Raw genomic sequence first — 14,400 nt, 5'->3', positions numbered from 1 at the left:
CCACTAGTCTAGATGTATCCTACCCCACTAGTCTAGCTAACCCCACTAGTCTAGATGTATCCTAACCCCACTAGTCTAGATTTATCCTAACCATGCTAGCCTAGCTAAACCCGCTAGTCTAGATTTATCCTTAACCCGCTAGGCTAGATTTATCCTAAACCAGCTAGTCTACATGTATCCTAACCATGCTAGCCTAGATTAATGCTAATCCCGCTAGTCTAGATTTATCTTAACCCCGCTAGTCGACATTTATCCTAACCATGCTAGCCTAGATTTCGATCACATTCATTATAATGAAAATGGTGGCTATGATAAGATTAAGGTCTGTTGTATGATTGTAATGCAGCTGTACCCTCCATCCACTGTAGCCAGCTGTGCACTGGCACTACCCAGCGATGTGGTCACACAACCAGCCTTATCCCTTATGATTCACAGGGAGTTAAGAGCAGTATGTGAACGGCCGCGACCGGGAGACCCATGGGGCGGTGCACAATTGGCCCAGCGTCGTCCGGGTTAGGGGAGGGTTTGGCCGGCAGGGATGTCCTTGTCCCATCGCGCTCTAGCAACTCCTGTGGCGGGCCGGGCGCAGTGCACGCTGACACGGTCGCCAGGTCTACGGTGTTTCCTCCAACACGTTGGTGCGGCTGGTTTCCGGGTTAAGCAGGGCACTGTGTCAAGAAGCAGTGCAGCTTCGTTGGGTTGTGTTTCGGAGGACGCACGGCTCTCGACCTTTGCCTCTCCCGAGTCCGTACAGGAGTTGCAGCGATGAGACAAGACTGTAACTACCAATTGGATACCAGGAAAATGGGGAGAAAAGGGGGTAAATAAAGAGAGCAGAAAGTCAGTAGTCAAGCAGGTAGTATAAACTATGTGACGTACCTCCGTCCACTGTAGCCTGCGGTACACTGGCACTGACCAGCGACATGGTCACACAGTCCACCGTTAAGGCAGGAGCAGTCCTTACTGCAGTTGATGCCATATTTGCCCACTTGGCACGGCTGGGCACACACTGAGCCCTGAGGAACACAACCAGAGAATATATACTGGATCAGACACTGAGCCCTGAGGAACACAACTAGAGAATATATAATGGATCAGATACTGAGCCCTGAGGAACACAACCAGAGAATATATATACTGGATCAGATACTGAGCCCTGAGGAACACAACCAGAATATATATACTGGATCAGACACTGAGCCCTGAGGAACACAACCAGAATATATATACTGGATCAGATACTGAGCCCTGAGGAACACAACCAGAATATATATACTGGATCAGATACTGAGCCCTGAGGAACACAACCAGAGAATATATATACTGGATCAGACACTGAGCCCTGAGGAACACAACCAGAATATATATACTGGATCAGATACTGAGCCCTGAGGAACACAACCAGAATATATATACTGGATCAGATACTGAGCCCTGAGGAACACAACCAGAATATATATACTGGATCAGATACTGAGCCCTGAGGAACACAACCAGAGAATATATATACTGGATCAGACACTGAGCCCTGAGGAACACAACCAGAATATATACTGGATCAGACACTGAGCCCTGAGGAACACAACCAGAGAATATATATACTGGATCAGATACTGAGCCCTGAGGAACACAACCAGAATATATATACTGGATCAGATACTGAGCCCTGAGGAACACAACCAGAATATATATACTGGATCAGACACTGAGCCCTGAGGAACACAACCAGAATATATATACTGGATCAGATACTGAGCCCTGAGGAACACAACCAGAATATATATACTGGATCAGATACTGAGCCCTGAGGAACACAACCAGAGAATATATATACTGGATCAGACACTGAGCCCTGAGGAACACAACCAGAATATATATACTGGATCAGATACTGAGCCCTGAGGAACACAACCAGAATATATACTGGATCAGACACTGAGCCCTGAGGAACACAACCAGAGAATATATATACTGGATCAGATACTGAGCCCTGAGGAACACAACCAGAATATATATACTGGATCAGACACTGAGCCCTGAGGAACACAACCAGAATATATATACTGGATTAGATACTGAAAGAACACAGGGAGAGGAAGTTGAGGAGGAAGAACACAGGGAGAGGAAGTGAGGGAGAGGAAGTTGAGGAGGAAGAACACAGGAAAACAGACTGGGGTATGACAGAGTGAGGGAGAGGAGAGGAAGTTGAGGAGGAGGAACACAGGAAAACAGACTGGGGTATGACAGAGTGAGGGAGAGGAGAGGAAGTTGAGCAGGAAGGAAAAGAGGTAGTGGTAGACCAACGATCATTTCTGAGTATAACCACTCAAACCAAAGTTAATTGTGTTTTTTTAGATATCATGAAACAGTGATATATTTATTGTGATCCTATAGGTTAACAGAGGTCAATCAGGTACATATTTTCTATTTGTTGTTAACATGAATGATAACAAGGTCCTACCGTCCATCCAGCGGGACAGGAACACTCTCCGCTGATGTGATGACAGGTTCCTCCGTTCTGACAGGAACAGCTCTGCTCACACTGCTGTCCATGGCTACCACTGGGACACCGCTCTGCACAGCTGAGGGATAGAACAGATACTGCCTTACAACACACACACACACACACACACACACACACACACACACACACACACACACACACACACACACACACACACACACACACACACACTGTCCATGGCAACCACTGGGACACCGCTCTGCACAGCTAAGGGATAGAACAGATACTGCCTTACAACACACACACACACCACACACCACACACCACACACCACACACCACACACACACACACCACACACCACACACCACACACCACACACCACACACCACACACACCACACACCACACACCACACACCACACACCACACACCACACACCACACACACACACACATAGTGTGTTGGTGTATACGTGCCTTTGTGCGTGCGCCTGTCTGTCTGTCTGTCTGTCTGTCTGTCTGTCTCTCTCTCTCATTCTGTCTCTCTTTCTCTCTCTCTCCGTGTCTCTTTCTCTCAATTCAATTCAATTCAATTAATTCAATTCGCTCTGTCTGTCTGTCTGTCTGTCTGTCTGTCTGTCTGTCTGTCTGTCTGTCTGTCTGTCTGTCTGTCTCTCTCTCTCATTCTGTCTCTCTTTCTCTCTCTCTCCGTGTCTCTTTCTCTCAATTCAATTCAATTCAATTAATTCAATTCGCTCTGTCTGTCTGTCTGTCTGTCTGTCTGTCTGTCTGTCTGTCTGTCTGTCTGTCTGTCTGTCTGTCTGTCTGTCTGTCTGTCTGTCTGTCTGTCTGTCTGTCTGTCTGTCTGTCTGTCTGTCTGTCTGTCTGTCTGTGTGTCTGTGTGTGTGTGTGTGTGTGTCAGTACTGACAAGGCTCCAGAGTATCCCAGGGAACAGATACACTCTCCAGTCTGATGATGGCACGTCGCTCCGTTGAGACATTGGCAGGTGAGATGGCAGGCCTTGCCATAGTACCCGGGTTCACAGGGTTCTTCGCAACGCCAACCCTGGTACCCATCCGTACACACACACGCCCCCGTGATTGGGTTACACTTGCCCCCGTTTTGACACTGGCACCGGTTACTGCAGTGGGGGCCCCAGAAGTCACTCTGACAACCTGGGGACAGAGACACAGAGACAGAGACAGCCCTTCAGCATGTAGCTGGGGTGAGAAACCAGACAGACCACTCTGTAAATTGACTGTTATATAATCACAATGCTGCTCAACAACCAGCCTATAGACAGGGGGGGTCAGAGTTCAACAACCAGCCTAGAGAGACGGGGGGGGGGGTCAGAGTTCAACAACCAGCCTAGAGAGACAGGGGGGAGGTCAGAGTTCAACAACCAGCCTAGAGAGACTGGGGGGGTCAGAGTTCAACAACCAGCCTAGAGAGACAGGGGGGGTCAGAGTTCAACAACCAGCCTAGAGAGACAGGGGGGAGGTCAGAGTTCAACAACCAGCCTAGAGAGACTGGGGGGGTCAGAGTTCAACAACCAGCCTAGAGAGACAGGGGGGGTCAGAGTTCAACAACCAGCCTAGAGAGACAGGGGGGGTCAGAGTTCAACAACCAGTCTAGAGAGACAGGGGGGGGTCAGAGTTCAACAACCAGCCTAGAGAGACAGGGGGGGTCAGAGTTCAACAACCAGCCTAGAGGGACAGGGGGGGGGGTCAGAGTTCAACAACCAGCCTAGAGAGATAGGGGGGGTCAGAGTTCAACAACCAGCCTAGAGAGACAGGGGGGGTCAGAGTTCAACAACCAGCCTAGAGAGACAGGGGGGGGGTCAGAGTTCAACAACCAGCTTAGAGAGACAGGGGGGGGGTCAGAGTTCAACAACCAGCCTAGAGAGACAGGGGGGGTCAGAGTTCAACAACCAGCCTATAGAGACAGGGGGGGTCAGAGTTCAACAACCAGCCTAGAGAGACAGGGGGGGGGGGGTCAGAGTTCAACAACCAGCCTAGAGAGACAGGGGGGGGGGTCAGAGTTCAACAACCAGTGTAGAGAGACAGGGGGGGGGTCAGAGTTCAACAACCAGCCTATAGAGACAGTGGGGGGTCAGAGTTCAACAACCAGCCTAGAGAGACAGGGGGGGGTCAGAGTTCAACAACCAGCCTAGAGAGACAGGGGGGAGGTCAGAGTTCAACAACCAGCCTAGAGAGACAGGGGGGGGGGGGTCAGAGTTCAACAACCAGCCTAAAGAGACAGGGGGGGTCAGAGTTCAACAACCAGCCTAAAGAGACAGGGGGGGTCAGAGTTCAACAACCAGCCTAGAGAGACAGGGGGGGTCAGAGTTCAACAACCAGCCTAGAGAGACAGGGGGGGTCAGAGTTCAACAACCAGCCTAGAGAGACAGGGGGGGGGGTCAGAGTTCAACAACCAGCCTAGAGAGACAGGGGGGGTCAGAGTTCAACAACCAGCCTAGAGAGACAGGGGGGGTCAGAGTTCAACAACCAGCCTAGAGAGACAGGGGGGGGGTCAGAGTTCAACAACCAGCCTAGAGAGACAGGGGGGGGGTCAGAGTTCAACAACCAGTGTAGAGAGACAGGGGGGGGGGGGGTCAGAGTTCAACAACCAGCCTATAGAGACAGTGGGGGGTCAGAGTTCAACAACCAGCCTAGAGAGACAGGGGGGAGGTCAGAGTTCAACAACCAGCCTAGAGAGACAGGGGGGGGTCAGAGTTCAACAACCAGCCTAGAGAGACAGGGGGGGGTCAGAGTTCAACAACCAGCCTAAAGAGACAGGGGGGGGTCAGAGTTCAACAACCAGCCTAAAGAGACAGGGGGGGGGGTCAGAGTTCAACAACCAGCCTAGAGAGACAGGGGGGGGGGTCAGAGTTCAACAACCAGCCTAGAGAGACAGGGGGGGGGGGGTCAGAGTTCAACAACCAGCCTATAGAGACAGGGGGGGGGTCAGAGTTCAACAACCAGCCTAGAGAGATAGGTGGGGTCAGAGTTCAACAACCAGCCTAGAGAGACAGGGGGGGTCAGAGTTCAACAACCAGCCTAGAGAGACAGGGGGGGGGGTCAGAGTTCAACAACCAGCCTAGAGAGACAGGGGGGGGTCAGAGTTCATCAACCATCCTAGAGAGACAGGGGGGGGGTCAGAGTTCAACAACCAGCCTAGAGAGACAGGGGGGGGGGTCAGAGTTCAACAACCAGCCTAGAGAGACGGGGGGGTCAGAGTTCAACAACCAGCCTAGAGAGACAGAGGGGGGGGGTCAGAGTTCAACAACCAGCCTAAAGAGACAGGGGGGTCAGAGTTCAACAACCAGCCTAGAGAGACAGGGGGGGGGTCAGAGTTCAACAACCAGCCTAGAGAGACATGGGGGGGGGTCAGAGTTCAACAACCAGCCTATAGAGACAAGGGGGGGGGTCAGAGTTCAACAACCAGCCTAGAGAGACAGGGGGGGGGGAGCAGGGAGCAGAGAGCTGAGCTGTGCTGAGGGAGCAAACAGATGAGCTGAGGGAGCAGGGAGCTGAGCTGAGGGAGCAGAGAGCTGAGCTGAGGGAGCAGAGAGCTGAGCTGAGCTGAGGGAGCAGAGAGCTGAGGGAGCAGAGAGCTGAGCTGAGGGAGCAGGGAGCTGAGCTGAGGGAGCAGGGAGCTGAGCTGAGCTGAGGGAGCAGAGAGCTGAGCTGAGGGAGCAGGGAGCTGAGCTGAGGGAGCAGAGAGCTGAGCTGAGGGAGCAGAGAGCTGAGCTGAGGGAGCAGAGAGCTGAGGGAGCAGAGAGCTGAGCTGAGGGAGCAGGAGCTGAGCTGAGCTGAGGGAGCAGAGAGCTGAGCTGAGGGAGTAGGGAGCTGAGCTGAGGGAGCAGAGAGCTGAGCTGAGGGAGCAGAGAGCTGAGCTGAGGGAGCAGAGAGATCACCCTGATGAGTTCTCATTAACAGATAAAGGTTGATAGAGGCTGCATCCCCCAGAGCTCCGGTCTGAACTAGGCCACTGTGAAGGAAATAGGGTGCTATTTGGGATGCACAGCCAGACAGATGAGTGTTGACAGACTGCAGTTAGACAGCCAGACAGATGAGTGTTGATAGACTGCAGTTAGGCAGCCAGACAGATGAGTGTTGACAGACTGCAGTTAGGCAGCCAGACAGATGAGTGTTGACAGACTGCAGTTAGGCAGCCAGACAGATGAGTGTTGACAGACTGCAGAACAGAGAACAGAGCTGTTCTTGCTAAACTCATCCATTATCCTGACCACCTCTGCCTGCACGGCCCCGACCCACACACACGTTAGCTTTAATGTGCCAGGGCCGCTTAACACACACACACACACATTTAATGGTTCATGGTCGTTTGCGTGGCAGGTGCACCAACCTTCAGGGAACTCATCCGTGCCGAATCAGAGAAGAGGAGAGGGGAGAGGAGAAAGAGAGAGAGAGAGAACTGAGAGGAAAGAGAGAGGAGAACAGAGGAGAGGAAGAGGAGGAGAACAGAGGAGAGGAAGAGGAGGAGACAGGAGTAGAGAGAAGGAGAGAAGAGAGGAGAGCAGGAGAGTGGAGGAGAGGAGAGAGGAGAGAGGAGGACCGGAGGAGAGGAGAGAGGAGGAGAGAGGAGGAGACAGGGGGATAGGAGAGAGGAGGAGAGAGGATAAGGAAACCGGAGGAGAGGAGACAGGGGGAGAGAGGAGGAGCCCGGAGGATAGGAGAGAGGAGGAGACCGGAGAGGTCCCCCCCTGCTCTGTCCACCCTGAGAGGCAGATAAGCTAGCGCCGTTGGACACAAACGCACACACAGTCTACTATATAACGTAGGTCCAGCTGTGTCCCGCCTGGTTCCAGACCCCCCATCAGGGCAGTAGGTGTCTGCAGCAGAAAGGGTCTGATCACCCCCTTGCTGTGAGCCTGTGTGTGTGTGTGTGTGTGTGTGTGTGTGTGTGTGTGTGTGTGTGTGTGTGTGTGTGTGTGTGTGTGTGTGTGTGTGTGTGTGTGTGCCTGGCAGACAGACACAGGTCTGATCAGCTCCCCACTGTGTTACCTGGCTGCAACAGGCCTCAGTGACCACCCATTAGCCTTCAGTCCATCTGACCACACACACACACACACACACACACACACACACACACACACACACACACACACACACACACACACAAACAATCACAGCCCTGATTAGAGGCTGGCATGGAGAGAGCACACGGCAAGGGGAGACCGCTGGAACATGTCTGAGTCCCTAATGACACCCTATTCCCTATATAGTGCACTACTTTAGACCAGGGCCCTATGGCACCCTATTCCCTATATATAGTGCACTACTTTAGACCAGGACCCTATTGCACCCTATTCCCTATATATAGTGCACTACTAAGGAATAGGGTGCCATTTGAGACACACTGTTATAATTGAATCTGCTTTATAAGAGAATCAGTAAGGAAATATCTGTCCAGGTGGGACTGCTCACACCATTTGTTACAAATTCTGCTTCCCGGGGCTGTAAAGTTGACACCTGCCTCTTCAATCAAACCACATTTTATTTGTCACATTCTTTGTAAACAGCAGGAGTAGACAGACTAACAGCTTTGTAAACAGCAGGAGTAGACAGACTAACAGCTTTGTAAACAGCAGGAGTAGACAGACTAACAGCTTTGTAAACAGCAGGAGTAGACAGACTAACAGCTTCGTAAACAGCAGGAGTAGACAGACTAACAGCTTTGTAAACAGCAGGAGTAGACAGACTAACAGCTTTGTAAACAGCAGGAGTAGACAGACTAACAGCTTTGTAAACAACAGGAGTAGACAGACTAACAGCTTTGTAAACAGCAGGAGTAGACAGACTAACAGCTTTGTAAACAGCAGGAGTAGACAGACTAACAGCTTTGTAAACAGCAGGAGTAGACAGACTAACAGCTTTGTAAACAGCAGGAGTAGACAGACTAACAGCTTTGTAAACAGCAGGAGTAGACAGACTAACAGCTTTGTAAACAACAGGAGTAGACAGACTAACAGCTTTGTAAACAACAGGAGTAGACAGACTAACAGCTTTGTAAACAGCAGGAGTAGACAGACTAACAGCTTTGTAAACAGCAGGAGTAGACAGACTAACAGCTTTGTAAACAGCAGGAGTAGACAGACTAACAGCTTTGTAAACAACAGGAGTAGACAGACTAACAGCTTTGTAAACAGCAGGAGTAGACAGACTAACAGCTTTGTAAACAGCAGGAGTAGACAGACTAACAGCTTTGTAAACAGCAGGAGTAGACAGACTAACAGCTTTGTAAACAGCAGGAGTAGACAGACTAACAGCTTTGTAAACAGCAGGAGTAGACAGACTAACAGCTTTGTAAACAGCAGGAGTAGACAGACTAACAGCTTTGTAAACAGCAGGAGTAGACAGACTAACAGCTTTGTAAACAGCAGGAGTAGACAGACTAACAGCTTTGTAAACAGCAGGAGTAGACAGACTAACAGCTTTGTAAACAGCAGGAGTAGACAGACTAACAGCTTTGTAAACAGCAGGAGTAGACAGACTAACAGCTTTGTAAACAGCAGGAGTAGACAGACTAACAGCTTTGTAAACAGCAGGAGTAGACAGACTAACAGCTTCGTAAACAGCAGGAGTAGACAGACTAACAGCTTTGTAAACAGCAGGAGTAGACAGACTAACAGCTTTGTAAACAGCAGGAGTAGACAGACTAACAGCTTTGTAAACAGCAGGAGTAGACAGACTAACAGCTTTGTAAACAGCAGGAGTAGACAGACTAACAGCTTTGTAAACAGCAGGAGTAGACAGACTAACAGCTTCGTAAACAGCAGGAGTAGACAGACTAAGCTTGTAACAGCAGAGGAACTAACAGCTTTGTAAACAGCAGGAGTAGACAGACTAACAGCTTTGTAAACAGCAGGAGTAGACAGACTAACAGCTTTGTAAACAACAGGAGTAGACAGACTAACAGCTTTGTAAACAGCAGGAGTAGACAGACTAACAGCTTTGTAAACAGCAGGAGTAGACAGACTAACAGCTTTGTAAACAGCAGGAGTAGACAGACTAACAGCTTTGTAAACAGCAGGAGTAGACAGACTAACAGCTTTGTAAACAGCAGGAGTAGACAGACTAACAGCTTTGTAAACAACAGGAGTAGACAGACTAACAGCTTTGTAAACAACAGGAGTAGACAGACTAACAGCTTTGTAAACAGCAGGAGTAGACAGACTAACAGCTTTGTAAACAGCAGGAGTAGACAGACTAACAGCTTTGTAAACAGCAGGAGTAGACAGACTAACAGCTTTGTAAACAACAGGAGTAGACAGACTAACAGCTTTGTAAACAGCAGGAGTAGACAGACTAACAGCTTTGTAAACAGCAGGAGTAGACAGACTAACAGCTTTGTAAACAGCAGGAGTAGACAGACTAACAGCTTTGTAAACAGCAGGAGTAGACAGACTAACAGCTTTGTAAACAGCAGGAGTAGACAGACTAACAGCTTTGTAAACAGCAGGAGTAGACAGACTAACAGCTTTGTAAACAGCAGGAGTAGACAGACTAACAGCTTTGTAAACAGCAGGAGTAGACAGACTAACAGCTTTGTAAACAGCAGGAGTAGACAGACTAACAGCTTTGTAAACAGCAGGAGTAGACAGACTAACAGCTTTGTAAACAGCAGGAGTAGACAGACTAACAGCTTTGTAAACAGCAGGAGTAGACAGACTAACAGCTTTGTAAACAGCAGGAGTAGACAGACTAACAGCTTTGTAAACAGCAGGAGTAGACAGACTAACAGCTTCGTAAACAGCAGGAGTAGACAGACTAACAGCTTTGTAAACAGCAGGAGTAGACAGACTAACAGCTTTGTAAACAGCAGGAGTAGACAGACTAACAGCTTTGTAAACAGCAGGAGTAGACAGACTAACAGCTTTGTAAACAGCAGGAGTAGACAGACTAACAGCTTTGTAACAGCAGGAGTAGACAGACTAACAGCTTTGTAAACAGCAGGAGTAGACAGACTAACAGCTTCGTAAACAGCAGGAGTAGACAGACTAACAGTGAAATGCTTCCTTAAGGTCCTTACTTCCCAACAATGCAAAGATTTTTTGATTTTTTTTAATAATAGAAAATCAATAACACGAGGAATGAATACACAATAAGTAAAGATAACTTGGCTATATACACAGGGTACCAGGCTATATACACAGGGTACCAGGCTATATACACAGGGTACCAGGCTATATACACAGGGTACCAGGCTATATACACAGGGTACCAGGCTATATACACAGGGTACCAGGCTATATACACAGGGTACCAGGCTATATACACAGGGTACCAGGCTATATACACAGGGTACCAGGCTATATACACAGGGTACCAGGCTATATACAGTACAGTACAGTACACAAGATACCAGTACCGAGTCCATGTGCTGGGGTACGAGGTAATAACATGGTTATATACACAGGGTACCAGTACCGAGTCCATGTGATGGGGTACGAGGTAATAACATGGCTATATACACAGGGTACCAGGCTATATACACAGGGTACCAGGCTATATACACAGGGTACCAGTACCGAGTCCATGTGCTGGGGTACGAGGTAATAACATGGTTATATACACAGGGTACCAGGCTATATACACAGGGTACCAGTACCGAGTCCATGTGCTGGGGTACGAGGTAATAACATGGCTAAATACACAGGGTACCAGTACCGAGTCCATGTGCTGGGGTACGAGATAATAACATGGTTATATACACAGGGTACCAGTACCGAGTCCATGTGCTGGGGTACGAGGTAATAACATGGTTATATACACATAACATGGTTATATACACAGGGTACCAGTACCGAGTCCATGTGCTGGGGTACGAGGTTTTGAGGTAGATATGTACATATGGGGAGGGGTAAAGTGACTAGACAACAGGATAGATAATAGACAGTAACAGCAGTATACTGTAGGTAGGGGTAAAGGATAGATAATAGACAGTAACAGCAGTATACTTTAGGTAGGGGTAAAGGATAGATAAGACAGTAACAGCAGTATACTGTAGGTAGGGGTAAAGGATAGATAATAGACAGTAACAGCAGCATACTGTAGGTAGGGTAAAGGATAGATAATAGACAGTAACAGCAGTATACTGTAGGTAGGGGTAAAGGATAGATAATAGACAGTAACAGCAGTATGCTGTAGGTAGGGGTAAAGGATAGATAATAGACAGTAACAGCAGTATACTGTAGGTAGGGGTAAAGGATAGATAATAGACAGTAACAGCAGTATACTGTAGGTAAGGGTAAAGGATAGATAATAGACAGTAGCAGCAGTATACTGTAGGTAGGGGTAAAGGATAGATAATAGACAGTAACAGCAGTTTACTGTAGGTAGGGGTAAATGATAGATAATAGACAGTAACAGCAGTATACTGTAGATAGGGGTAAAGGATAGATAATAGACAGTAACAGCAGTATACTGTAGGTAGGGATAAAGTGACTAGGCAACAGGATCGATAATAGACAGTAACAGCAGTATATGTCAAAAGAGTTTCCTGTAGTCCACAATCATCTTCTTTGTCTTGCTGACAATAAGGGAGACGTTGTTGTCCTGGCACCACGCTGCCAGGTCTCTGACCTCCTCCCTATAGGCTGTCTCATCGTTGTCGGTGATCAGGCCTACCCCAGTTGTGTCGTCGGCAAACTTAATGATGGTGTTGGAGTCGTGCTTGGCCACGCAGTCGTGAGTGAACAGGGAGTACAGGAGGGGACTGAGCACGCACCCCTGGGGAGCTCCAGTGTAGAGGATCAGTGTGACGGATGTGTTGTTGCCTACCCTTACCACCTGGGGGCGGCCCGTCAGGAAGTCCAGGATCCAGTTGCAGAGGGAGGTGTTCAGTCCCAGGGTCCTTAGCTTAGTGATGAGCTTTGAGGGAACTATGGTGTTGAACACTGAGCTGTAGTCAGTGAACAGCATTCTCACATAGGTGTTCCTTTTGTCCAGATGGGAAAGGGCAGTGTAGAGTGCAATAGAGATTGCATTATCCCTGGATCTGTTTGGGCGGTATGTGAATTGGGTTCAAGGTTTCTACCAGTGACTGATGTGGTATACTCTTCAATGCCATCGGATGAATCCCCTGTGCTAGGTTTCTGGGATGATGGTGTTGATGTGAGTCATGACCAGCCCTTTCAAAAGCATTTCATGGCTACAGATGTGATTGTTACAGGGTGATAATCATTTAGACAGGTTACCTTGGAGTTCTTGGGCACAGGTACTATGGTGGTCTGCTTGAAACATGTATGTATTACAGAGTGTCTTAGGGAGAGGTTGAAAATGTCAGTGAAGACACTTGCCAACTGGTCAGCGCATGCTCTGAGTACGCGTCCTGATAACCCGTCTGGCCCAGCGGCCTTGTGAATGTTGGCCTGTTTAAAGGACTTACTCACATCGGCTCCAGAGAGTGTGATCACACAGTCATCCTGAACAGCTGGTGCTCTCATGCATGGGTTCAGTGTTGCTAGCCTCGAAGCGAGCATAGAAGGTATTTAGCAAGTCTGGTAGGCTCTCGTCACTGGGCAGCTCGCGGCAGGGTTTCCCTTTGTAATCCGTGATCATTTGCAAGCCTTGTCACATCTGAAGAGCATCAGCGCCAGTGTAGTAAGATTCAATCTTGGTCCTGTATTACGCTTTGCCTGTTTGATGTTTCGTCAGAGGGCATAGCGGGATTTCTAATAAACGTCCGGGTTAGAGTCCCGCTCCTTGAAAGTGTCAGCTCTAGCCTTTAGCTCAGTGTGGATGTTGCCTGTAATCCATGGCTTCTGGTTGGGATATGTACGGACAATGTCGTCGATGCCCTTATTAATGAAGCCAGTGACTGATGTGGTGTACTCCTCAATGCCATCGGATGAATCCCAGACGATATTCCAGTCTGTGCTAGCGAAACGGTCCTGTACCGTAGCATCCGCTTCATCAGACAACTTCCGTATTGAGCGTGTCACTGGTACTTCCTGTTTGAGTTTTTGCTTGTAAGCAGGAATCAGGAGGATATAATTATGGTCAGATTTGAGGGCGGGGCTTCGTACGGGTTTTTGTGTGTGGAGTAAAGAAGGTCTAGAGTTTTGTTGCCTCTAGTTGCTAGGTGACGTGCTGGTAGAAATGAGGTAAAAACGGATTTAAGTTTTCCTGTATTAAAATCACCGGCCACTAGGAGCACCGACTCTGGGTGTGCATTTTCTTGTTTGCTTATGTCCCCTAGACAGCTGAGTGCTCTTTTCGGTTATAGGAAACGATGGCGGAAACATTATGTACAGAAAAGTTAAGATCAGCACAAAATAAACATCTGCTATTCCCTCCAGAGATGTTCTCTTAGTAACTTTTTAAGGTATAGGGGGCAGTATTTTCATTTTCGGATGAAAAGCGTGCCCAGAGTAAACTGCCTAATACTCGGGCCCAGAGTCAAATATTTGCATATTATTAGTAGATTTGGATAGAAAACACTCGGACGTTTCTAAAACTGTTTAAATGATGTCTGTGAGTATAACAGAACTCATATGGCAGGCAAAAACCTGAAAAAATCCAACCAGGAAGTGGGAAATCTGAGAATTGTAGTTCTTCTTTTGAATCCCTATCGAAACTACAGTGTCTGTGGGGTCATGTTGCACTTCCTAAGGCTTCCATTGGCTGTCAACAGCCTTTAGAAACGGGTTTCATCCTTCTCCTGTTACTGGGCAGAAAATAGGAGCTCAGTCAATGAGTGGACTGCCTGGGACCAGTGAGTTGTTTACTGCGCAGGCACGTTTGGCGCGCCGCTCCTTCTTTTTCCTCCGTAATGAATACGGTTGGAATATTATCAACGTTTTATGTTAAAAAGACCCTAAGGATTGATTGTAAACAATGTTTGACATGTTTCTACGAACGGTAATGGAATTATTTGACTTTTCGTGTCTGGATTTACGCTCGCG

General features: G+C 48.4%; 1 protein-coding gene across 1 annotated transcript in view; it reads right to left on the bottom strand.

Annotated features, from left to right (window-relative positions):
• Positions 1-14,400, bottom strand: part of megf11 (multiple EGF-like-domains 11) — a gene marked incomplete in the record, with an annotated part of 249,854 nt that overhangs the window by 97,683 nt on the left and 137,771 nt on the right. Inside the window, 3 exon segments of the mRNA XM_029752072.1 lie at positions 880-1,016; positions 2,462-2,582; positions 3,394-3,640. Coding sequence (XP_029607932.1) covers positions 880-1,016; positions 2,462-2,582; positions 3,394-3,640 — 505 coding nt within the window.

Source organism: Salmo trutta, chromosome 4, assembly GCF_901001165.1.
Source record: "Salmo trutta chromosome 4, fSalTru1.1, whole genome shotgun sequence".
In the NCBI taxonomy this organism is placed as follows: domain Eukaryota; kingdom Metazoa; phylum Chordata; class Actinopteri; order Salmoniformes; family Salmonidae; genus Salmo; species Salmo trutta.
The sequence above is the reverse complement of the archived record's forward strand: the minus strand, read 5'-3'. Positions and strand labels throughout refer to the sequence as shown.